The sequence below is a fragment of the Ciconia boyciana genome, chromosome 2 (genome assembly GCF_034638445.1).
Source record: "Ciconia boyciana chromosome 2, ASM3463844v1, whole genome shotgun sequence".
Lineage (NCBI taxonomy): Eukaryota > Metazoa > Chordata > Aves > Ciconiiformes > Ciconiidae > Ciconia > Ciconia boyciana.
Genome location: NC_132935.1, coordinates 38,125,654 through 38,150,907, shown reverse-complemented (window position 1 = coordinate 38,150,907; position 25,254 = coordinate 38,125,654). Strand labels below are relative to the sequence as shown.

The 25,254-nt window shown below is 40.5% G+C and overlaps 1 protein-coding gene across 2 annotated transcripts in view; it reads left to right on the top strand.

Annotated features, from left to right (window-relative positions):
- The first annotated feature begins 2,270 nt into the window (after positions 1-2,270).
- PREX2 (phosphatidylinositol-3,4,5-trisphosphate dependent Rac exchange factor 2) overlaps positions 2,271-25,254 on the top strand; it is a 183,184-nt gene continuing 160,200 nt past the window's right edge. Inside the window, exons 1-2 of one of the 2 annotated variants that reach the window (XM_072852376.1) lie at positions 2,271-2,430; positions 2,527-2,749. In XM_072852376.1, coding sequence (XP_072708477.1) covers positions 2,609-2,749 — 141 coding nt within the window. In that variant the 5' untranslated portion in view covers positions 2,271-2,430; positions 2,527-2,608. Of the gene's footprint in view, positions 2,431-2,471; positions 2,750-25,254 lie in introns of those variants that run through there. The other variant, XM_072852377.1, reaches the window with a different exon arrangement.

Sequence of the window (25,254 nt, the reverse complement as noted above, 5' to 3'; positions counted from 1 at the left end):
TATGTTTTCCATTGATTGTGTCTGGTACTTGGAACTACTTTCCCTATCACTGCACATCTGCTGTGGGCTTTGCTGGGTTCAGTGGCCTTAAGTGAGTCATAAAAATCTCTTCAGTGTTGTCAGTTATGCTTTTGCTGGCCCAAATAGCTGGAGCTGCCTGCCTGAATGAAGAAGCAAGAATCAGTTATGTGAGGACAGCAGGAGTGTAAACTGGGACAAGGATCACTTAGGCTTTAAGGTCTCCTGGCAATGAGATAACAAACCTTTGAAGGGAAGGGATTCTTACTGCTGTAGATGATGGGGAAGAAAAAGACAGTAAGGTGCTGCTCCTGCCTCTTTTAGCCTTCAGCTTGGTCTGTGAGCATGCACGTGGGTTGTGAAAACTAATGGCACATGGCTGAAGGGGAATGTCCGAAATCAGAAACTGTAGCTGTCCCTTATTTCTGTTCTCCTAAAAGAAAGAGAGGGTACTTGCTGACAGAAAATCTAACTAACTAGTTTGAGGCATCTGGCTATGGCTGCCCGAGAAAGGGCACCCACATGCGTTTAGGAGTGGGAAACAGTAGCTTGGTGAAAGCAGTAGCTTGGTGTTGTACTTCAGTGGTTTTGGATCCATTTGCTGATTATCACTTGGGATAACTTGTACTATCATGGGGTTCAGTGGATCACTCTTTATTTTTGTGCCTTTCCACCGTAACATCATCTTCCTCGGTGCTAGCAGAAGCAAGTGTGAAGCACTTCATCTCCTCCATAGGATCAGGGCAGATGCCACAGAGCTTTGGGACTTCGGTTCTGTGCCTCACTGGTGAAGCCCACCCGAGAGGGTGAGAAAGTTTCTAGCTGATCATCAGACACGTTGTGTATTTTAGATAGGTTTCCTAAGGAAACAAGCTTCAATGATTGAACTGCATTGGCTTTTCTGTCCCAGTCTGTTTTCAACCCATCAGTCCATTTGAACCAGATTTGGCAGGGAAGTGAGGTCCTTAAAAACATGAAGTTCTGATCTTCATGAAAATCAGTGTCTGTTTTTGGAATGGACTAGTGTCCCACTGAGGACTAGCGTCCCTCTGAGGAAAGAGCTACACTGAGGTCAGTAGGCAAGTTCACAGACCGGTCTGTACAGGCATAAATGGCCGAGCAGGGTACATGTAGCAGAGCCAGTCCCAGCAACTGCTGCTTCTTGCCTAGGTTTTATGGGAGGGAGCTGTGCGTGTTTGGGAAGGGGGGATGCAGGGAAGTAGGATACATTCAAAGAAACGGTCTTTTTTATTTCTGCTCTTTGAGAAACATCTTGTGGGAACCGTATGCTCTATTTCCCAGTAGATGTGTGAGGCAGACAGCTAGATGATGTCTAGTTCTCAGAACACGAATGTCTTTGCTTATTCTCTCCTAGTAAGGACTGTTCTTGCTGCCTCGGCTTGTACTGTGGCTGTATAAGAGTTTTACACCCTGGTTTCCATTTTATTCTTTCCTTTTAGGATGTTGCAGGTTGAGAAAGATAGTTTTATATGGAATCTCAAAATTGAATACCTGGATTTTCTTTCCAGTCACAGATCTAAGAGCTAGCCAGAGAAACCTTCAGCTTTCAACAGTGGTCTCAAAATTCACATGGTAGTGTCCTGACATACTTCACTTTTCAAGAAATCCGTTCCTCTCGTAGAAAGTAGCGATATACTTTTTGCTGTTTGAAAATGTTGCTGAATTCTTTTTTACTCTTTCAATGTATCATGCAAATCTGAACTTCCAACGCAGACAGGAAAACTGTATAACCTGGGGATTTTATAGCACCTTGTTTCATTAAACAAAAACCCCTAAAAACCCCCTATCTTGGAGGAACTTTTCCGTACCTATAGTAGAATATACTGTTTGTACCTGCTTAGCACATCCACATGCTTAGCTGTGTGTGTTTGTTCAGAAGACTCTCAAAGCACGTATTTGTAATACACATCAGTTGCGATATACGTCGTAATATATGCCTCGTGGGAAGGTGTGGAAGGGGAAGTTGAAACGGCTCTTTTGCTGCTGATTAAACCAAAACAAAAACAACTGCTGATTCCCCGGCCAGCCAGCTCGCTGGGACATTTTTATAATTCTTGTGCTCTGTTGTTGGAGATCTCCAATTAGCCTCAAACTGGAGCTCGCAGCTTGTGTGTGAAACAGGCAGCTGCTGGCACGCAATCTTCCCTGAAGTTGTTTCCTTTCCTTTTTCCTGAGAAAGGGGGGAAGGGGTTGGAGTCACATGGATACAAAGCTTTTGATTAATGTCCAAGTCTGTGCTGCTGCGGAGGCTTTCCAACCTCTCAGCTAACAGGGCGAGCTGGGAACCAGTGACCGCTCGTTTCCTCCAGGCTGTGTCCCCTTCCTGACGGGAAAGGAGCGCGCACTGGGGTGGCTCCTCGCCTCCGGACCTCGGGCCGCTGCGGGAGCTGGGTGAGAAGGGGCTGAGGCTGCTGCGCGGCTGGGGACCGGCCGGAGCCCGGCCCCGCTATGTAACTTCGCGGGGTCTTTTGTTGTCCTTGTCCGCAGCGCAGTGCCGGGGCGCTCGGGCAGCGCTGCCTGCAGCCGGGAAAGGCGCCGGGCTGGGAGCGCCGCTCCTCCTCGCTGCACCATGACAGAGGAAAGCAAAGGGGAAGGCAAGGGGGAAAGCGGGAAGGACTTGGAGAAGCAGCTTCGCCTGCGCGTCTGCGTCCTCAACGAGCTGCTCAAGACCGAGCGGGACTACGTGGGCACGCTGGAGTTCCTGGTGTCGGTGAGCAGAGGGGCGCGGAGCGAAGCGGGGTGGCCGCGCCGCGCCTCGCCTCGCCCGCCGGCCCCGCGCTCGCCCCGCTCCCGCTCCGCGAAGGCGGTGCCCAGCGCGGGGAGCGGGGCGGGCGGCTGCCGGCCGCGGGACGGGGGCACTCGCAGCCGGGAGAGGGTTTTCCGGCCCGGGCTCTGCGGGGCGGCCGCTTTTGCGTAAAAGGGAGGGAGAGTAACAGGTTTTGAAATGTCTGGGGAGGGGTCGTGTGTTCCCGCCCCAGCCGCCCTCCTGGGAGAGCCTGCACGGAGGCTGAGGGGGTTCAGGTCTGCCTGGGGTGTGGGGGCTTGTGTTCGCTACAGGGCGCCGCGGTTCCATCGCCTGCGGTAGCCCGTGGAGCACAGCGGGGAAGGGGGGGGACAGAGGGGGTGCTGGTGTGCAGCAGCTGCTTGGCGTTAAAGCCACATGTGGCATTCCCTTCTGCCTTGTGATACAGGGGTCACAAGGGAAGGTAGCATGCTCTGGTGAGAGCTGTGCTGTAGCAGTTTTAGCTTCCTTCTACATCTGACTGTCCCTGTTGATAGGATTATTTGCGCCAGGTAATACCCTAATCAGAAAGGCAGGAGTTTTCACTCTCTCGAAAAGCCACAGTGACAAATTGCTACGGAACAGATGCGGGCACTTTTTCATTTGCGCGTGATCTCGGAGGCATCGCTTTAGGACCCTGTTGAGATAAGTATGTCCAAATCAGCTGCTTCAGTTTGCAAAAGATTTCACAGTAGCCCCCTCATACCTTTCTCTCCTCCCCTGTCCCGCTGAAGAAGGGAAATCCTTCAAACTTCCTGCTTTGCTGCCTTGAGATCTGTGAACTTTCTGCTTATTATCATGAAAGAGGAAATTCTCAACTTGGCTGTGACAGGGAGAATAAAAGCACAGACACTGGAGTGAAATAAGATCTACAGAGTAGCTTATTTTCTCCATATGTTTATCCTCAGCAGAACCATGAAAAATGGTAAATGGTCCAATGTGTTTTCTATTTAAAAAAAAATAAATGTATATTTGAGAAAGTGGCTGTGCGATCGTGTTTTACATGTTTCCATTTAACAATCAGATTTTACCTATTGTAAAAAAGTCTGTCCTAAGGGAATGTTCTCCAATCTTTTATCTTAAGCCCCAAATAGGGAATATGTCAGAGTCTTAGGTCATTTCAGCAAATTTAAAGAAGTTTTGATGTCTTTAATTGTGGACTCTACAGTTTAAGACATAACAGATATTGGTGTTCAAGCAGTAAGTGCTCAGCTCCTTCTAAAGAGCAGACTGTACTTATTTCAAGTTGCATCCAACTATTGAATTCAGTAATAAGTCTTTTTGCAGTATAGATTAAGATGATCCAAAGAAATCACATGGAGAAAGGGAGGAGGGCTGGAGTTAAATACCTGGTGCTACATCAAGTTTTTCATATTCATTAATAGTTGTGAACAGGGTTCAAGTGACAGTTCGGAGATGTAAATCCTTCACAGGGAAATGTCATGCATTTTAACTGTACCTCAGCCTGGGTTTGAGGGAACAACTTCTGGGCTTTCCTTGGCCTACCTGCTAGGACTGCTGTTGAGAGCAGCTGTGGTGGTGGATTTTACGAGGGGCACAACTCTGGACTGGGGCCAGTATGGAGATGGTCACCTTTATTTTACATAAGCCATCAAAACCATCATTGTACTTCTTCCTATGGTTACTTCTTGATCTGGAGGCTAGATCCTCTCATTTAGGTGTCCTAGGCTTATGGTTCCCTTTCCTTTTCTTAAGACCATTTTCCTAGGACCAGCTCTTCTGAGATACAAACACTATCCCAGCTGACTTTGTTTCACACCATGAGGCACACAGCCTGCGTTACTTTTCGATGGAAGTGAACTGGAAGGTTTTCTGTAGGAGCACATCTGTCTGCTAAGGAGTGTGCAGTTCGTGGGACTAGATTAGAGCTAGTCTGAAGTGACCCCCCTGCCAACAGTGTGGGGTCCCAGCACTGAGTGTTTCTCTGTCCAAACCCTATCCTATTTTGCAGGACTTCTTGTTAAAGTAGAGGCAGCCCGAGGGGTTGAAGTTCCAATAAAAGTTAAGAGTTAGGCTTCCAAGTCTCCTCAACACCATCAGTAGAGCGCATTGTGGTAGAAACTGTGTTTCCTTTATGATTGAAAAGCTGAAGCCATTTATAGTATTTCTGACAGTTTGCACAGAGTACCAGCAGTTTTCACTGAAGTTAATAGGAACAGAGTATTCACTTAGATAAATGAAAAAACCCTGTGGTTTCAGGGTTGGAGCCTATCTCTTCTGCGGGGTTACAGAATGTAATCTTTTTGATGTGTATGGTTCATATGGAAAAGTACATTAGCACTTGTGTAGTTGTGGTGGGCAAGAGAGCTAACTTTTCACTCATTTGGACTGAAATTCTTATTTTGTGTACGTGCCCGGTTGAGGAGGCAGGTAAATTAAGGAACAGAAAAAGTCAATCAATTTTCTTCAATTGATTGTTATTGCATAGGAAAGGAACAGTATATAAGTGGGATTTGTGTGGAAGCGTAACGTACATCATACCTCACCTAACTCATCTTCCTGAGTAATGTTGGGGAAATGGCCCTTTCCCTGGTACAGTTTGTGGCTGGCTGGAGAATGAAGAGATTACAAGGAGGAAGTGACTTTGCTGGTGTGTGTCAACATGGGAAATGCTTTGCTGGTTTCCCTACACTGAAAACATGTCTATTATATGCTAGATTTGTTTAGGTTCTTCAGTTTATATTGGAATTAAAGAGCATCTCACTGAGGACAAATTGCTGGTTGGTTACTTAAAGTATTTTTGTTCCCCTGCTCCTCTGTGATTCTTCATCCTCCAGTTATCATCAGTGTAGTGAGAAGCAGCTTGGTTTGTGTATTCTGTCAAAAGCCTACAAGGCTATTAAGTGCAAAACAGAAGATTTAATATATTAATTATTTTATTAGATGTAGCTGAGCATTCATTCCCATGTGAGTTTGTTCACCTCTTCTTTTTGGCTTTATACTATGTAAATACAGTATATTGTTTTTAATCTGCAGTCATCACAGATCAAATCTGAGTGGAAAGGTCTGGTTGTATTAATATTATTCTTTTGGATCTCCTGAATCTTCCAGTAATAAACTATAGTAGCTCAGTATGTTGAGATATCAGTGATACTGAGCAATAACAATTTTGGGCCCATCTGAGCGAGGTATGTAAACATACATGAGGTGGATAAACTTAAGTCCTCCAGTAGTCGCAGCAATGTTGGAGGGAGCAGGCATGCACAGGAAATTAGGAAGAAAGGCTTACACTTTTCCTTCAAACATTTCATTATAACATTTGGAGTGTCATTGCAATACCAGAGTTTTTGTTCTTGTTAGCATTTAGCATTTCTTAAAAGAAATTAATGTAGTGATGGCACTAAAACGCTTTGGAAAACTACATCTACAGATGGAGTTTATTAAGAGCTACAATATGAGGTTTTGGTTACAAGCTATTGATACCTTACTGGCTAAACTAGCAATTGGGATTTTTCTGCTGCTGGGTGATCTCTCTGGTGATCACATTGTCTTCCTATGGCGAAACCTTTGTTTTCCAATGAAAGAGAAACTGTACTTTCAAGGATAGAGGAGAATTTTTTCACTGAAATGCACTTTCTGGAGGGGAGAGAAAGCAACAATTGGTGAATATTTACTCTGTCTAAAATAATTACGTGTCATCCAACTGTGTAACTGACTAATTAATATTACCTTTAGTGTTCATGGTAAAGATGCTTTTTTTAAAAGAATTTGTTACTTTATCAATATGTATGTTATCTATTTCATTCTTTACAGCAAACAACAAAGCGTCTACATTTAATGTGCTCTGTGTAAATAAAGTGAAAATTTCCTATTTTGCTCTAAAAGAACAATTAGCTAACTAGAGTAAAACTGAATAAACTTTTCCAAGATTCTCCTTGGTCCACGATTTTATGCTGGGGAATATACTTGACTTTTTAATGAATGTTTTAAAAAATAAGTTTTTTTTAAAATTTGCTTAATGTTATCATGTAAGGTTTCATTTACTGTCTAAATCAGGGTACTCACCTGAACCCTCAACGTACCAGCAATAAAGAGACCAGCAAAACTGTGGGTAGAATTTGCTGAGAAATTAAAAAGTATTTAATAGTAAAGAGTTGCCAAAAAGCGGCTGGCTTAATTTGTCACCTTGTAACTTGGTATAAGGCTTAGTTTTTATGATTGTGCCTTACACTGACTGTTTGGCCAGTAAAGGCAAATGAAGCCATGAAGAACTTTAGGATGCAGATACACTGCAGGGAAATAGGCTAGATGCAATAGTAGGTAAATATATAGAGAGATATATTAAAAATATGTAAATGTGTATATATATATATTTGGGAAAGAAATTTTATTTTGGAATAGAAATTGGAAATGTAATAGATCTGCTACACTTGGTACTTCAGGGGATAGCCATGGAAGTAGAGTTTATTTTTTCTATGACAGGGATTGTTTTTCTGGTGCAGTTTTGTGTTCTGACAAATTTGACGTTGATGGGAATAGAAGCAGATGTTGGCACTTATGTAAGCCTTCCAAAACCCCACAGCCTCAGCTGGGGTGACTAGTTAGATCCTGAAGCAGCTGGGGGAAAAAAAAAAGCTAGTTCATTATTATGTAGACTATGGTATGGTTTACAGAATCTCGTCTGTGAATATATATACATTTCTGTCAGTTAACTCTCAAATCTCAGTTTAATGCCATTAAATCCTACTGTACTATCTTCTCTCCTCTCTTCTGCTTGCTCTAAAGTGGAAAAAGTGTTCGTTTTCTTTAAATGTGTGCCCTGTTAAGGGAAGCTGAGTCCTTGCTTTTCAACGGGCATAAAGAGATTTTGTTCATAAGGTTTATTGCCCAGCCTCCTTGGTGGCTGTGTGACTCCTCAGGATCTGTATTTCCCTGCCACACTGAGCCTTTCCTTTCTCTTGGCTCAGTAGGTATTTCTCTGATTGTTGAGCAGATGAATTAGTTGGACAAGTGATAATAGTAATTGAGACTCCAGGTAAACTTTAGTCAAATTCAATGTTATTAACGCTGACCAGCAATAGAGGATTTGTGCCCTGGATTGAAACTCCTCAAATGGTTATGCTAGACGATGAAATTAGGTGTTGGGCCTTTCACAAAAGAACCACTTTTAAATGTTTTTTTGAGGCTGTAGTTTGATACAATACCAACGTGTGTGTGTTGTTTTTGTGTGCATGTGTATATATCATAGAATCATAGAATATCTCAAGTTGGAAAGGACCCGTAAGCATCATCAAGTCCAACTCCCTAAATAAGTTTCATGTATATCTCAATTACAGTAATGATTAGTGACTTCATAATGGTTTGCATGATTGCATTTGTATTTTATAAAAGGGTTTTAAATGAATGGAAGGGAAGGGTTTTAGCTGGCTGCATTTTTTGATAAGGTTATGTGATTTCCTTTCTCTTCAGGAAAAGAAAAACAACATTCTATGGCTACTTCATCATAAAAAGTCAAAAGGAAGTGCAAACACAATTACCATAGAAAGTCAATATCTTTTCCATTCACTTCTAATTTCTGCTGTTTTTAACTTGCTTAAGCGTTACAAAAAATCTGAATGTGGTATTCTATTCTTATTTGACTTTTCTTGGCTATATCAATAGCACCACCTGTGGTCTTTATCAGACTGAGGGTAACTGCTTAAAAGCTGTTAGTTCTTTGTAATCCCTGCCCCCAAGGTTGAATGCTTGCTTTATGGAGTGGATTAGCAAGAAAAATTATTCGCATCTTTACTAGCTGAGCCCAGAATTCGTGCAAGGTATGACAATGGCAAAAAGCAGAGGTTTTTCAGAAGAATTTTCAAGGATGTATCTTATCTTGTTTGGAAGTGTAAGGAATTATACTGCACTCTAGAGAGATGTTTCATACTTTTCAATGGATTTCCTCTCACTGCTCTCAGATGTACTTGGACTATATTTTGAAAAGCTGCTCTTTAAGAAAAAAAGGTGGTTTGTTTAGCTGTTCAGTGAAAAGCCCAAAATACTGAAAGGAGAAATCTTTGTTTCATAACATTTAAGAAACTTTTCTGTTCATAAGACTTACTGTAGACTAAGATGTATCATGCTGAAGACCACGATATGCTTAGGGGTGTTGTACAACTTGATTTATCTGTATTTATAAATATCATAATATTTGCAGTGTTCCAGTTATTCCTTTGCTCTGCCTTATAGCTCAGTCCTAACTCTCCTGCCACATATATTTCACAAGTTTGTAATGTGAGCTACTAATTTAGAAGAGACTATTTGGAGGGGGGCGTCAATCAATATGTCCAGACTTAAGTTACTCTGTGCAGCCTAACTCTGTTGAATAGTATGCTGTTTGCAGTGATTTCAAATATTTATGGAGACATATTTTTCAACCCTCTTCAGTAGTAATTTTTGTCACCATTTTGAAACACCACGTGCTTTGAAACTATGCATTCCAAGGTGGGTTTGTATTTTTTTGGTAGTGTTAGCATGAAGAACAATTTTGTCAAAGCAGAGGAATTCAAAGTTAGTAACAGTATTACACTATAGGAGGAACTGAGAAGTTCTTCACGTTGGAAACCAAAAGGAACTGTATTTTGTCCAAAATAAACAAATCCAAACTGGCTATAGTTGACCTAAGATACTGGTGGGGGCAACTTGCCAGTCTGTAGAAGGCTATAACCATGTGTCTGTATGTTAAGTATATGTCCCTGTTTGGAAAGTAATTGGGCTACCCATGAATCAAATATAGACTTGAATAAGATAATAATTTTTATTAATAATTAGAATAATTTAGACTCTACCTTTTTATATACGTATCTTGAATAATTCTGTATACTTATGTACTAATCTTGAATAATTTTGTATACTTATGTACTAATGCATATTCTTTTTCAGGAATTTTGTTTAACTATTTTTGCTTTCATTCTAAACTGCATAATTTTCTGTTTTGGACTGAGCAGGATTGTCCCTGTCTGCTGAATAGATTGTGTGCATTGGTGTGGGACTCAAGACAGAGCTTAGGGACAGGCTACTCAGGAGGAATATAAAGACGTACAAGACTGGAGATAGCAAAGCTAAAGCTCAGCTGGCATTGAAATTGGGATATGAAAGGCAACAGAAAGGACTTCCTTAAGTACATTGGTAGCAAAAGGAAGGCTAAGGAAAATGTGTGCCTACAGCTCAGTGGGGCAGGGAGCCTTGTGAAAAGGGGACATAGAAAAGGCTGAGGTACTCCATGCTTTTTCTCCCAGAGTTTTCACCGATAAGGGTTTTCCTTAGGCCTCTCGAAGCTTTCTTGCAGATTTTGTGAGAATGTGTCATTGCCTACAGTAGAAGGCAGCACAGTTACAAAGTACTTCAGGCAATTGGATATAAACAAGTCTGAGATCAGGTAGGATGCATCTGAGGAAGCTGGCCAATGTCAGTGTGAGGCCTGTCTGTCATCTTTGAATGCTCATGGTGGTTGGGGGAAGTTCCTAATGACTGGGAAAACACAAATGTCAAACCTAGCTTCAGGAAGGTTAAGGAAGAGGCTGTGCGGAAGTGCGAGCTTGTCAGCCTCACCTCAGTCCTTGGGAAGGTGATGCAGTGAATCATCTTCAAAACCATTTCCATGCAGCTGATGGAAAAGAAAGTGATTGGAGGCAGCCTCTGGGGATTTACCAAGAGTGAATCATTCCCGATTGGCTTCTGTGAGGAGATGATTTGCTCAGAAACTTGGTGAGAGCTATGGATATTGTTTACCTTGATTTAACCAAAGTCTTTGGAAAGGTCTGACATATTATCCTTATATCCAGATCGTGTAATTTGGACTGGATAGACAATAAGGTGGGTGGGAAACTGGTGGATATGTTAGATTCAAGGGACAGTTGTCAACAGCACAAACTACAAGTGGTGGCCCGTTATCAGTGGTGTCCCTCAAGAACCAGTACTGTTACCATGTCTTCAGTAATGTCCTGAATGGTGGGATAGGAAGGTGCACTTTCAGCAGAGGGATCTCAAGAGGCTGGAGTACTGACAGGAGCCTCATGAAGTTCAGTGAAGGCAAACGCAGAGTCCCGTACCTGGGGTGGAACAATGCTATACACCAGTACAGGCAAGGCGCCAGGCAGCAGCTTTACAGAAGGGGCTCTGGCAGTGCTTGTGGACAAGATCTGGAACATGAGTCAGCATTCCACCCTTGCAGTGCAGAAAACAATCAGTATCCTGGGCTATTTTAGCAACGGTGTCGCCAGTAGATCAAGGGAAGTGATTCTTTACCCTCTACTCTGTAGAGCTGTGAGACCTTTGTGGCCCCAGCTTTGGGTTCCCTAGTTCAAGAAATAAATTTATGTACTGGAGCAAGTCCAGTGGAGGGCCAGTAAGGTGATGAGGGGCCTGGAGCATATTACTTGCAAAAAAGAAGCTGAGAGAACAAGGTTTCTTTGACCTTAAGAAGAGAAATCTCAGTGAAATTTTTGTCGTTGTCTGCATCTTCCTGATGGGTGGATATGGAGAAGATGGAGCCACACTCCTGTCAGAGGTGCACAGTGGAAGAAAGAGAGGCAATGGAAAATGGGAAATTCCAACTCAATGTGAGAGGAAAAAATATTGTTTACCGTGAGGATGGTAAAAAACTGGAACAAGTTGCCCAGAGGCTGTGGAATATCTGTATTTTGTTCAAAGGCCAACTGGGCAAGACTGGGCTTCCTGTTCTAGTTGACACTGCTTCGCTCAAGCGGTTGGACTAGATGACCTCTGGAGGTCCCTTGCAGCCTACATAACTCATCAATTTTGCAATTTATTGATATGATGGGGAAAAAGGCAGACTGTCTTGAAGTTTCAACTCTTCAGGAGATGAAATTTTTCAGGATTGCACCTCCAGTTTGTTTCCTCTGTCCTCTGAAATTGCAATGCAAATGGCCAGGCTATACTGTTCAGCAAACAAATACTCAAAATCCAAGAGGAAACTCAGATACAGAGTTATTTTTTCCACTGTATTATATTTGCTCAGGAAACAGATAACCTGGTACTTCTGTAATATTTTCTATTCAGAGAGATCTCAGTGCATTGCTGGCATTAATAAGTCAAATCTGAGTAGTTCTACAAAGGGGAAACTTAGAGACAGATCTTGATTTTTGGGTCCCAGTGGAAGTTTGTGGCAGAGCCAGAAATATAATCTGATGTCTTGATTCCCAGTTCAGTACTCTGACAGCAAAGCAGTCCTTTCTTTCTCTTTATATATCATTGATGCTAGAAGAATGGTCGTCTGCTTAAAATGTCTGAAACTGCAAGGATAATTCTTCAGAGCCAGCTTAATTTTGTGAAATGATTCTCCTGTGATTCTCTCATAGACTGTTCACAGCTGAAGTTATCCTGTTGTAGGGACAGAACTGAGATATTAGGGGTTGACACTTCAGGTCCCATGAGACCTCCTGATTCTCCTTTTTGCTTTTGGCAGCCTGGCTGCCAAGTCATCTGGCATACCTCATGAGCTTTCAAGTTCAAGGTTGAAGAGCCTGAGTTTACTGTAGGGGAATGGGTAGGAGAAACAGCTAGAACTGAAGAGCAGTGGAGAGAACAGTAATAAGATGTAGGAGGGTGGCTTTCTTTATTTCAATGTCATTTGTGTGATGCAGGCCCGCTGACAAATTGGTAATATCTTGCTGAATAGAGCAGAGTAAATAATCCACTCTTTGACCTTCCTAGGGAGATTTTATATGCATTGTCACTTCAAAATGAAATTTGGCTGCAGCTGCTGATATTTACACCTGAAGTTTAACTACATTATATGTATTCATATCTTTGCTTTCTAAATACAGTTTTGCCTATTATAACAGCTAGAGCAAGTGACCCAGTATAAATTGATAGGTGAATTTATATTAAATAAATTTTTTATATTTGCCCTGTGAAATATACTGTTAATTTCTCAAGCTGTTTAAATGGAGTCATTCCTAGAGAGACGGATGGATGTCTTCCTACATGTTGACTCCACAGTCCCAGCCTCCTTATGCCAAAATCAAACATGATGTGACAGAGGAGCATCAGTGGAGACAGAGCACTCTTAGACAAGTCTTGGAAAATAACTTGTTGCCCTACCAGGTATCCATGTTAGTAACGTGTTATAGGCGATCTCAACAGGAATGAGGTAATGTATTGGAGAGCCGAGTTGCTTGAGGTGTGTGCATGGTGTCTTCTGTAATACTTAAAGATGAAGTGTTAAGCGCTCCATCAGGGATAAAAATCAATTTGAATAGCATGGATTAGGCAAGAGCAAGGCATTAGCTGGCAGGCTGAACAGAAAAGGAGAGATGGGCTGCAAACATGGAGAATATCTAGGCCAGGAAGAGTTATCCATGAGATTTATGCAGTTAATCCTCATTGTAGCTGGTTAGGTATGAGCTGGGCCATGGAAAATTCTCTCTACTTGGGACTTCAGCATCTTGGTAGATAATAAGGATGTTTTTATTTGCATCACAAAAAGCAGTTGAGAAAATGTAATTGGGTAGTAGCTGGTCAGAGCTTAAAGGCTGGCCAGGTCTGGCTGGCTGAGGGACAGTGATTAGTGTCATGTACTCAGCAGTCTGAGAAACAAATCTGAAGGTGACACTTGGAATATATGTGTGGCTGTGACCTCTGAGTCCCCAGCTGAAATGGGTGGGACATATTTCAGGAACTGTAAGTCTGAAAGGCTAAACTACAAGGGAGTTTTCTCACTTGGGCTAGAATTGTGTTTATTGTATTGTTGTCCTTGCTGTAAATGTCCAGTTTTTTGAAAGGCCTAATTTATTTGCCTTACTAACTTCATGAAGTTGTGCTTACAGAAAGCCTTCAGAGACCTGTATCTTGGGGCTTGTGTAGGAAGAGTTTGCTGGCAAGCAGTGAAGGGCGAGTTTGGTAGCCAAGTATCTGTATTGGAAAGACTACCTTGTAATAAGCACAAACTGGTGAAGTAGATGAGACACTTAGAGACGCGTCCAGTGGCAAACTCTGAATCATCTATATTTGTGTCCTCACTGCCCCCCACCCCCAAAAGCATGACAGTTCAAAACATGATGAATGTGTACCTAAAACAAAGCTGGTTTTATGTTATTACTCAGCTAAAATTCCAGAGTGGGAATTAAGTTAAATACTGATTACTAGGTAACAGCACGAAAGTGGAGCAACCCCTGAAATAAGTGATTAGTTTGTATTTTCTTTAACAAAAGATACTGTAAGAGTCATCAACTTCTCATTTTACGCTATTGAAATAAGCTAGAAAGTACTAGATACAAAATGGAAGAATGGTATGGAGGATTTCTCTTCCCTAGCCTTTAATACGCTTTCAGGATGTTCTCAGGTTCTTCTGTAAACTTAATTGGCCATGTTTTTACTTCTTAATCCCCACTGTGACATTTTGAAAAAAATTGGACACTAAAAGCACAAAGCTATAAAGTTGAAATGATGTACTGTATAACGAAGTGATTGATCTCTGGGATGCTATGAATTTGTGTAACAAGACTGGAAAATCACTTCATTTCATTGCTTAGTATGTGCTAAGTTACCTTACCCAAGGACTTTAAGCATATGGTGTATCCAGATGCCTAGAAGAAATAGCATACGACAGGATGCTTTGAGATAACATCCTCGGATTCTGTAGTGTGAGTGTGGTAAAGGGACTTTGCTTTAAGAATCACAGAAGCGTTTGAGACTTAAACAGACGTGGAAGCAACTGAAGCTCTGCAGTGTATAAGCAGTGCTTTCATTAAAAAGATACCAAAGCCTTACAAGGTAGAGGGGAGGGAAAGAGTGGCACACACCTGTAGAGTTCATATTTTGTCACTTGTAAAATGTTCATCGCTGATTTATCTTTTTATTGTCTGTGGGGGGGAGTTATTTTGCAGAAACCATATAAAGCAGGAAGACAGTAAATATGTCCTAATTCATAGAATGCCTTTGTAAAAATGGCCACCCTAAATTTATAATGATAGCTGCTTCCTTCCTTCCAGTGCCTGCTGATTTTTGTTCCTGAAAGCTTATAAAATACCACTTAAAAATTAAATTGAAGTATAAGATAAAGACCTAAAATGAGAGGTGTTGGCAGGAACCTGTGAATTGCTGTGATACATTTAATAATAGGTCTATGACAGTAATTTTTTTTATAATGGTGGTTAGTAGCATTGCTTAAGGAGAGTGAATCCTTCCCAACTTCAGGCACCAGTGGTTTGGGGGCTGTCTGTACTGAAGATTGTGGATGTAGGGCCTGGATGCAAACTAAGTAATCTCTGAGTTTGCCTAGTTTATTTTTGTACAGTTTGTATTTTTTTGGCACCAGTAATTTCTGAGTATGTTTCCCACAAAATAATTCCTTTTGCTCATTTTAAATGTCCTGCCTGAAAAATTCACTAAGTACTTGTGTCACTATTTTTCTTGTTAGAAGTCCAAGTCTGATTATTCCTGTTATGAAAGCCCTTTCATACTTCTGATCATCTTTCAAACTCCTTTGGGATGAATTCTTCTGATGTCAGTATCATTGATCTTCACCCTGGTTTCGTTCTTAATCTTTTGCACAACAGTTTTCAGAGGGTAAAAACGAAAACCCCCAAATGTGTGTAATAGATGTTTGAGGTACTGAATTATGATTTTTTGTACTGAAACATGTTAAAGAATTCTGCTTATCCTTCTTTTGCAAAGTGTAGTTAGGACCTTACTTAGCCCCTGCTTTCCTCTCTTCATTTACCTTTAAATATTGAAAGTTATATTTTTTGAGGTTGGAGGAGATGCTTGAAGTATAAGTTGTAGCTGCTGTTTGCTGTCCTTCTCACCATTCTGTTCTGCATTGTGAAACTGTGGGGGGAAAAGGTGTGGAAACAGAGCTCAGTGAAGGACAAAAGTAGTCAGCAACAGTAATAAATATGAAGAATGAGAGGTGTGAGATTACAGGAGAAACTGTGCTCTGGAAATACGAGGGGGAGAATACTGGAAATGAAGAGAAAATGCATGAACAAGGTAGAAAAGGAAGAGGGAATGGTTACTGGTTCTTCTAAAAATGAAAAAACACACAAAAAACCCCTTTGAAACATACCAAGTATGTGATGAGATTTCCTCATATTGTAGTGTTTACGTTAATAGGACAGGCATCACTGGCTTTTGCAGTGTTAAATTAGGTGCCACTCCTGGTTGCAGAAGTTAACTATGTTTTTGGGTGGCTGAAGTGGGTGTAGCTAGCAATAAGGTAGAAATGCAGTTTCTTAGATATCTTTAAATACAGTCAGCTTGAGGTGTGAAAATACCATTACCTTTGCATTTGGTTATTGTCTGCTTATTTTCATTTATTTTATGATAAAATTTGAAGTTTCAATAATTATCAAGAGATAGTTGAGAATTTTGTAATTAAAGAGAGCAAAACGTGAGCTGTCGTTAGCTGATCTCAAGCTTACCAGTAAAAGAGACCTCCGCGTTTTCAAGATAATGTGACTGATTTAACATTTTGAAAGTGACAAGTTGTAGATTGCTTCATAATGTTGGAAATATTTTTGGCAGAGTTGAGATCTTTCTGTGGGTTAGAATTACAGAGAATTGCTCTTGAACAGAAGGATCGTTTCTGCTGTTTTCTCTAAGTAGAAAGGTTCATTTTCTAATAAGGTGTTGATTCTATAGTTCAGTTACACAAAACAACACGTAACTACCATTAATAATAATATTGGAATTAATGAATGTGTCGTTGTTTAACCCCAGCTGGCAACTCAGCCCCACACAGCCGCTTGCTCACTCCCCCCCAGCGGGATGGAGGAGAGAATCGGAAGAGCAAAAGTGAGAAAACTCATGGGTTGAGATAAAGACAGTTTAACAGGTAAAGCAAAAGCCGCGCACGCAAGCAAAGCAAAACAAGGAATTCATTCACTCCTTCCCATGGGCAGGCAGGTGTTCAGCCATCTCCAGGAAAGCAGGGCTCCATCGTGCCTAACGGTTCCTTGGGAAGACAGACGCCATCACTCCGAATGTCCCCCCTTTCCTTCTTCTTCCCCCAGCTTTATATGCTGAGCATGATGGCATACGGTATGGAATAGCCCTTTGGTCAGTTGGGGTCAGCTGTCCCAGCCGTGTCACGTCCCAGCTTCTTGTGCACCCCCAGCCTACTCGCTGGTGGGGTGGGGTGAGGAGCAGAAAAGGCCTTGACTCTGTGTGAGCACTGCTCAGCAGTAACAAAAACATCCCCGTGTTATCAACACTGTTTCCAGCACAAATACAAAACACAGCCCCATACAAGCTACTATGAAGAAAATTAACTCTATCCCAGCCAAAACCAGCACAGAATGGAAATTACAAAATTAATTGGATGTGTTTACCACATTTAAATACATTGTAATATACCTGGAAGCATTCTTTATGTGGGCAGGGGCAGGAGAGTGAGGACCTGATAGCAATAACTTTTATTTTTGTTTACTTCAAGGTTAGTCCTCATTCATTTATCTCTTTGACACTGTGTGAGATCCTGTTTATTAAGAATAATGCTGGGAAGTTGGCAGTTATATTCTGTATGAGTGTGTTAATTTCTTCCCATATGCTACGAGGTTGTCCTCACAGGAAATAAAGGGACTTTTTCCCATGTTTAGTTATACTGAACTGTTACAATAGTCAGACCGGACAGAAACAATGGGAAGGAAAGTTTCCTGTTTTCTGCAGATATCGAAGAGATCTTTGGCCCCAAGGAAGGTAAAGCTTTCTTCAGTCCAAGTGTGAGTGCACAAAGAACTGGTTTTCATTAGTGTATGAAGTTACTGTGGTCTCTATTGAAAAGCAGTGGTTCACTCTCCTAAATGTTCTACCTGTCTTGATTACATTTCAGTATTTGCATTCAGAAATAGTAAATTACAGCAGGGAAAGCTTAAAGTTCCCTCTTTATAAATGCTCAAATATATTGTGCTGTGGTTAGAATGCTTTTGGATAGGTGATGAAATAAAATTATATTAAATAATACTCACGTTTGTGTGCCTACTATGGGCCTGACGGACACTCAAAAGGGAAGGAGAGGAGAATATGAATGTAGTGGACTCTGAAGCTTTTCAGAATAATGAGGAGTTGAACTGCGAAAAAGAATTGTTCCTTGTTTCTGCGTTTTTAGTCTACTGTGTCAGGACAAAATTGGGGAAAGCTGGTAAATCAGTGTCTCAGCAAATACGATGATGAAATTTTCACGTGAGGCTGAGGATAAATTACACTGATACTGCTACAATATAAGATGTGGTTTTCCATAGGTAGGGAAAGACAAAGGATCTGACCCTCCCCAAAGGACCACTGCAAAAACCCTTTAAGTCAAGATTCAGCCTGATGAGTTTGTAAGAGATTGCTTGTCTTTAAATTTCATATACATATACTACAGAACACTCCTGTGAGTTGGTGGAGATGACCTTCAGCCATGATACTAGTTGGAATGCATGAAGATAAAAGTTTAACAGGAGCTGTATTACTGGTATAATTAATTCATCATTTCATTCATTAGACTAAGTGAAGAAACTTTTGCTGAGTTAGAAAATGTTTTTTAAAAAAGTAGATTCTATTTTATAGTTATAGTAGTTCATCGTCTGCTATACTATCAATTTTTAAGTCATTAAGTTGACTAGTTACCATTCAATCTCAGTAAGTTCTTAACTTAGATTTTGTAATGCCGTTTTCGACATGTACAATCCAGTAAAGCATAGGTTTTCCAAATTTGTTTGCAGGACACTTCTTCATGGAGAAACGTTTTTGGTAATGGGATCCTTTCAGACACTTTCTTGGGTCTGAGTCAAAATTTTCAGGTGAATTGGTAAAATGGAATTGCCTTTTATCTTCTGAAGCTTCTTCTATTTCTCTGTCAAACCTATTTTGCATACAAATGCCACTTTACAACAGTTATCAATGGCAGTGTTACATAAAATAGTTCTTCTGACACTTAAACTGATTTTATGCAGGTTACTGTATGAGATGTACAACTGTACATGTACTGTACTGTATGAGATGTACAACTTGCTTTCTGCTGGCAATTGCTGTGTCATGAAAAATGAAGTTAATTTGGGCATCTTGTGAGAAATGTGTGCTGGAAATATCCTGGATTAATGTTTTCATCTGTATTACAGCAGCTTCCAGCACAGAAAGTAACAATGAATTTTTGCACTTGCAGCTTTTACTAATAAAAAAAAAAATAATAGCTAGATTTGGACCAAATGGTAGTACAATATAAAAAAAAAAAAATTAAAACATGACCACCATGGCTACTATTACGCATTTGCATATTACGCATCTTTGTACTGAAAAATTCCCCATACTTACTTGCCAAGTATAATTTGGCTTTTGACTGCAAGAACTGTTACATGTAAAACAGGATTTTGGCAAAACGCTATTTAGTGTCTAAACTGTTCTTTGTAGGCTGTTGTCTGTCTTAATGTGCCATGGCAATAAAGGTTGTAATGGCTATTCCATTCTGTTTCCTGTTGTTTTGCAGCCACCAAACATCTCTGGGCTAATACAGTGCACCACACTCTGACTTTCCCATTTATTTCTAAACCTTTTAATTTAACAGAGTAAACATTTCTCATATGCTGGCTAGTGGTAACGGAAGAAGCATTCACTATAGTTATCCCACGGAATTACAAAAGGAATTTACCGGTATAGCACAGCAATTCTGGCTATTGACCCTTTATTTCTTGCATTTATTCAAATTTTAGTTAGTTACTTTTGTCTTGCAGGATTCGGTGGTGTTCGTGATAGATAACTGGACTTAAGAGAGAGGTGCAGCATTCAGTGGCAGTAGGGCAGCTATAGCTTTACTGTGCACTGTGGATGGGAAACAAATATTTGCATATTGAATAGTCCTATTGCGATATGAAGTCTTGTACAGTGAAAGATTTGAGGTTTTTTTCTGGTTAATGAAAAATGTAAATGATCTGCAGACTTGCCACATGCAACCAAATTTTAAACTCAGTTCACTTCTAAGGTTTTGAGAGAAAATGAAGTGGAACTGGTGCAGAGAAGATCTTAGAATAATATTTTTGGCCTCTAAAAAGCCTCTAGTAATACAATATACCCCAGGATTTTAGGGGACTACTGTCTTCCTGAATTTTCACAGTTAGGAAAAGTGGCTACCACAGGTGCTATCGAATCTTGACCTTCTATGGTTGCTTTTCATATCACATTATAAATTGGTTTCTACTTCAGTAGACTGTCATATACAGATATATCTAGCCCACCGTTCCTAGTATGTTTCTAATTCTGATTTACACGCATCCCAAAATATTATGTGGATTGTAAAGCCATGATGATTCATGACCAGACCTCACATATGAGTATAGTTGTTTATCACATTTTATTTGTTATAGAAACATATTGCTAAAACAAATTTTAAACCTTTCATTTTCTCCCTTTATTTTGTGTCTGTTATATATTATATGCACTTTTTTTCTCTGGAAGCTTGTCTTTTTTTTTTTCTTTTTTTCTGTTTTTGTGTTTTTTTTTTTTTTCTGTGTGGTTTTTATTTTTTATTTTTTTTTAAAAGCTTGGTCTGTGGAGTTTAATAACATGTCATTGATATTTGAATTCAGGTCCCATATTTTGTATCTGTGGGAAAAGTGTGTTATATTATAATTCTTCTCTTTTTGATTAAAAGTCTACAATGAAATTGTTCAAAAAGCACTATAGACCAATGATAACTAAGCTATTTGAGCTTGAGAGCTAAAGATAGTGCTTCAAAATATTTAAGGGCTATAGCCAGTCCTGGAAGAATATTCTCTGATAAATGGTGTAAAGACATTTCAAAATCCTTGTGAAATCCCTGACAGGTAGCTCCCTGTAAATGGGTATATCCACAGCAGGCATTGACCTGGCGCTGCTGGTTCTTACGCCTCTGACTCTGTAGCTGCATGTGCACAGGCTGCGTCGGGGGTACAGAGAAGGAAAAGTCAGCTGTCCATGTGAATCTGCTATTTCTAGGGGATGATTACTATCCTAGTAAAAACGGGTAATTAACATCAATTATGACATAACCTGATGCTATGCCCAGGCTAAGAGAAAGACCTGAGGCTGCTGGTTAAATTTCAGATTCGCTTCAGATCTCCAGTGCTTCTGGTGCAGCGTGGAAGCAGTTCATCTGCCAGGGCTCGTGCTTCTTCCAGCTGTTTACACAGGGACAGGACTTAGGCAAGGCACTGCATCTCAACCTCTGTGTTTACTTACACTTGATAATTTTTGCCTTTTTTTAATGCTCTTTTAATGACTACTATTCAGGACTTTGCCACCTGGCCTTGGGGAGTTAGATACGGCTGCTCTTGCCCCACAGACGCTCTGAGTTTTTAATTAAAAAGTCTATGTCCAGTTTTTCCCTTAATGAGAAAGAATGGCTTCAGTGAGAAGTACTTTGATAATGCAAGAATGAAAATACGTTTAGATTGCCCCTAATCTTCTGTAAACAAACTTCTGCACAATAAACTTCTAAATTTGTATGCTCATACTTATGAATGTCCTGTTAATTGGAAATTACAGGAAAACAAACTTACCGTAGATTCTGGGGTGGGGTAGGGAATGGGCTGCTGATCCCAGTCTGTCTAATATCAGTTTTATTTCCAGGTTCTTTTTAGATAGAGGCAGACAAAGCAACGCTATGTCAGAATAATAAAAGAACTATGGTTGTGTAATATGTGTATATGCAGATATGAACGGGGGTCTGTCCTAACCTGAGACATCTACTAGAGGTGCCTATTTTAGGAGTTGTTTTTCTAGGTAGTTAATGGGGGAAGAAAAATTGCCTCAAGGACTAATTCAGAGCACCTTGGTTAGGAGGCTGTCTCTTTTTTCACTCAGTTACCATATGAAGTTAAATACCCTTCCTAAATGCTGACCGATAGATTTTTTTTTTTTTTCCCCCCCCTTTGCATTATCCATTTTTCTTTATTGGTATTACTTCAGCAGCCAAGATTTCCATCAGATTTGTCTGTAATTTTTCAACTTTAGATTTCCCTTGAAAACTGCTCTTATGCTGTAAAGAATTCCTTTATTCATATTCCATTTTTTACTTTCAGTCTTTTGTGTCCCTAGTGTGGATAAAAGATGACAGATTTTCTCACCTCTCTTTGGTAACTGCAAGAATGAATTCATTAAGTGACCATGAATAAAATATTTAAGTTTCTAGAAGCGTACTTAGTGTCTGTGTTTCTAAAGGCTTTTACAGGAGCTACTGTACGTACTTCTAGCTCAAAAAAGAACGAAGAAGTTAACATTATCCTGGAACTCTAGTGTTGTAATGGAAGTGCTTTGTGTTAGTTTAAATAAGTATTTACTCTGAAAGTCCAAATTTACATTAGCCAAAAAGACTGTTAATGTGTATTGTGGATTGTGTATTCTAATAATAGTACTGGATAACACATAATGGATAAGCATTCTCCAAATGCCACAGTTATTCTGAGATTTGCATGTTATTTACGGTACATTCAGGCTTTCATTATTTGAAACAACTGGAACTCAAACCATGCTGTTCCTGTCAGTGGTGCCACTTCTCGCTGCGGGTGGGGATTCTGACGACTGGCATCTGGAGTCATTGCTGAATGAAATACGGGGAGGACCAGAGACAGAGACTGATGAATGCTACGACAACTGCTAGCCCTGCCAATAACAAATTGCAAAAGAAGAGGCTTGAGTGTCTGGAATTTCATTTTCTTAGCTCAAATATTTTAATAATTATGGGTAACTTTATGTGTTTGAATGTGTACCCATGGGCGCTGGAAGCCTTCTACGGGTCTCCTGGATTTGGTTAGGGAAATAGCATGAAGGGTAAATTCAGCTGTCTCCTAGTGATGTGTGTGAAATACTGAACCTCTAGGTACTTCTGTCTAAGGTAGATTGGCCTGCCATAGTGCAAGAAAACATGATGTGAAAACCTGATCCACCGTCCTGTTGAACAGGATCAGTGATATGAGAGAGTAGCCATCGATACTGCTGGGGGAAGAGCAGCAGGCTTTGGGAACCTGACTGAGATAACTGTTTTGGAAACAGATACGGGAGGGGGCTGGTTAATCTGAAGGTACTGCAGGGAAAACATAGCAATGGGATAGGAGAAAACACAGTGCTTCAGGTGTTAACAATAGTTTAAATATAAACTGGTGCCTTTCAGTGATATGTATGTGCTCTATGTTAGCAAAAGATAGCTAGATAGTGCTTTATTAATTTAATTTAAAAAAACCCCCACTCATTTGATCTCATGATGTAGTATTTAAAGTTTTTAAGGTGAAAAGAGGTATTTAAAGTTTTTATATTTTAATAATTTTATAGTGTAGAGAAAGTATGATGGTGCTGACTTTGTACAGCACACTGAGTGGTAACTTCATTCTGCATGTATTTAAGCACTCAGCAGAAATGAAAAGCTTATCTTTATTGTTAATGGCCAAGTCAGTAAAGCACACTACATTTGCTCTTAATAAACAGATAAGATGCAAGAACAGAGTTCTCTGTGTGTTTGGTGAGGACACTGGCACCTTCGTATTTCGTAGAACTTTATTAAACTTGAGGGAGAGGGAGGTTTGAGAAGTGGAGCATGTGGTGGGGTTATTTTCCTCATGTTGGAGAATTGGCTTTTACTCTTGTGTGCGGATCCAGTCAGTTCAACCAAGTGAAAAGCTCGGAAGCGCTTGGTGGAGGCTAATTAGAAGCCTCCATCATCGCTGCCCACAGAATCTGTTTGCACTCAGTGTTCTTGGCACCCTGCACACCGCTGCACTGATTTCACTCTTCATCTGCCATCTCTCTACAGCCGCTGAGCCTGTTCCAGTCCAGAGCCACTGGCCTAAGTGAGATTTTCTGAGCAGTTACATCTCTGATGGCCTGGACCCTTTTGGTGCCAAACCTTAAAGCTGGGTTGGGAAAGACTTTGTGCCTCTTCTCCCACTTGATAAATGCAGGATAGATGTGTCAATAAATGCAGGATCATGGAGAAGGAGCATAAAAGCAAAAATCAACAGAATTGTGAGCTGGGAGTGGATGACCGGCGTGGAAATGGTGAGCAAGGGCAGAAGGACAGGCAGGAAAAGCCAATAAATTGTAAGCAGAAATCAATACATGAGAACACTTGCGTGCACTCTGCATAAAAAACTTGGCCTGAAATTCTGGGTTCCTAGGTCTTCCTGTTTGTTCCTTGACTATTTGGAAGTAGCTGTGAAACACAAGGAAAGTGCTTCTTGCTCTGGTAATCTCTGAGGATTACTTAATCTATTATTATTACCAGTTAGTCTACTGAAGCAGTAGAGATTTCTGCTCTGAATGTAAAGGCTAATGACTTATGCAGAAGTGAGTATCAGTTTACATGGCAGAATGTATGTTTTTCAGCTTAAAAATTAAAATGATTACTAGAGGTTAGCATACTTCACTGCTCATGTTAAGTGAGTTGGACAGAGAGGGGCAGGGCAAGATCAGTCTCTGTTGCAGTGCCAGTGCCTGGTGTCTGTTGAAGTTCCGCTAACCCTGTTACTCCTCCTCTTGGTTGTTCTCACTGTCATCATACGAACAACTTTTTTTTCTGTATAGGATCTACCTGGTGTTATAGATAAAGATGTAATTTGTGCAACAGTCTTATGACACTGGGGACAACTAGGCCAGTCCCTGCTCTTTTGGGGACAACTAGGCTAGTCCCTGCTCTTTCAGATAGCCAAAATATTAATCCTGACTCTGCTTCCTGCCATGATCAGCTCTTTGCTTGACCAACCCCATTTTTTTGCAACAGCCAGGGAATATCTGTTCTATTGAGGACCTGTCATGCGACACAGAATGGTAGAAGTCCATTGCTTTTACAGCGTAACCTCCGATACAAATGTTCCTCTGAAGACAGCTTGTAGTCCTGTCTCTCAGCTTTTGACAAAGCACTTCACACTTCATCTGCAGTTTTGCTGTCTGAGGTATATTTGACTATGGGACAAAGAGATGCCACGTGTGTTGGATGGAGAGAGGTGATGAGGAAAGCTGCCTCTGGAGTCATCCTGTGCTTGGGAAAGGTTCCTCGCGTGTGGTGGAGATCAGTAACCTTCCTCGCACTGGAAGCTACAAGCTTCCTTGACAGTTTGGAATTGATCTGTTTTGGTCTTCGTATATTCCTGTAGATTACTTGAGAAGCACTAGAATATACGTCTTTTAGTAATATGGGATGCCTTTTAAAGTAGTTTAGCAAAGTAGAAGTGTTATTTAATGAAAAATACAAAAGCCCAAGATTTTAGTAATATTTACTATTTGAATGGAAACAAATCTGCATAAATTCTTTGGGTAGATATACAAAAAGAACTTTTCTCCTGGAACAGGAAAACTTGGATATTATCTCAGGAAGTTTCTGAAAACTTAAGTGATAAACTTGAATTACGTGCTAGGAAGTTTAGTAAATTCATGTTTTAAATGAGAGAAAACCATTAATACAGTACTCTATGGAAAATGGTGGTATTTTATAGTTTTACTGTTTTAAGTATATATATTTAAAATTG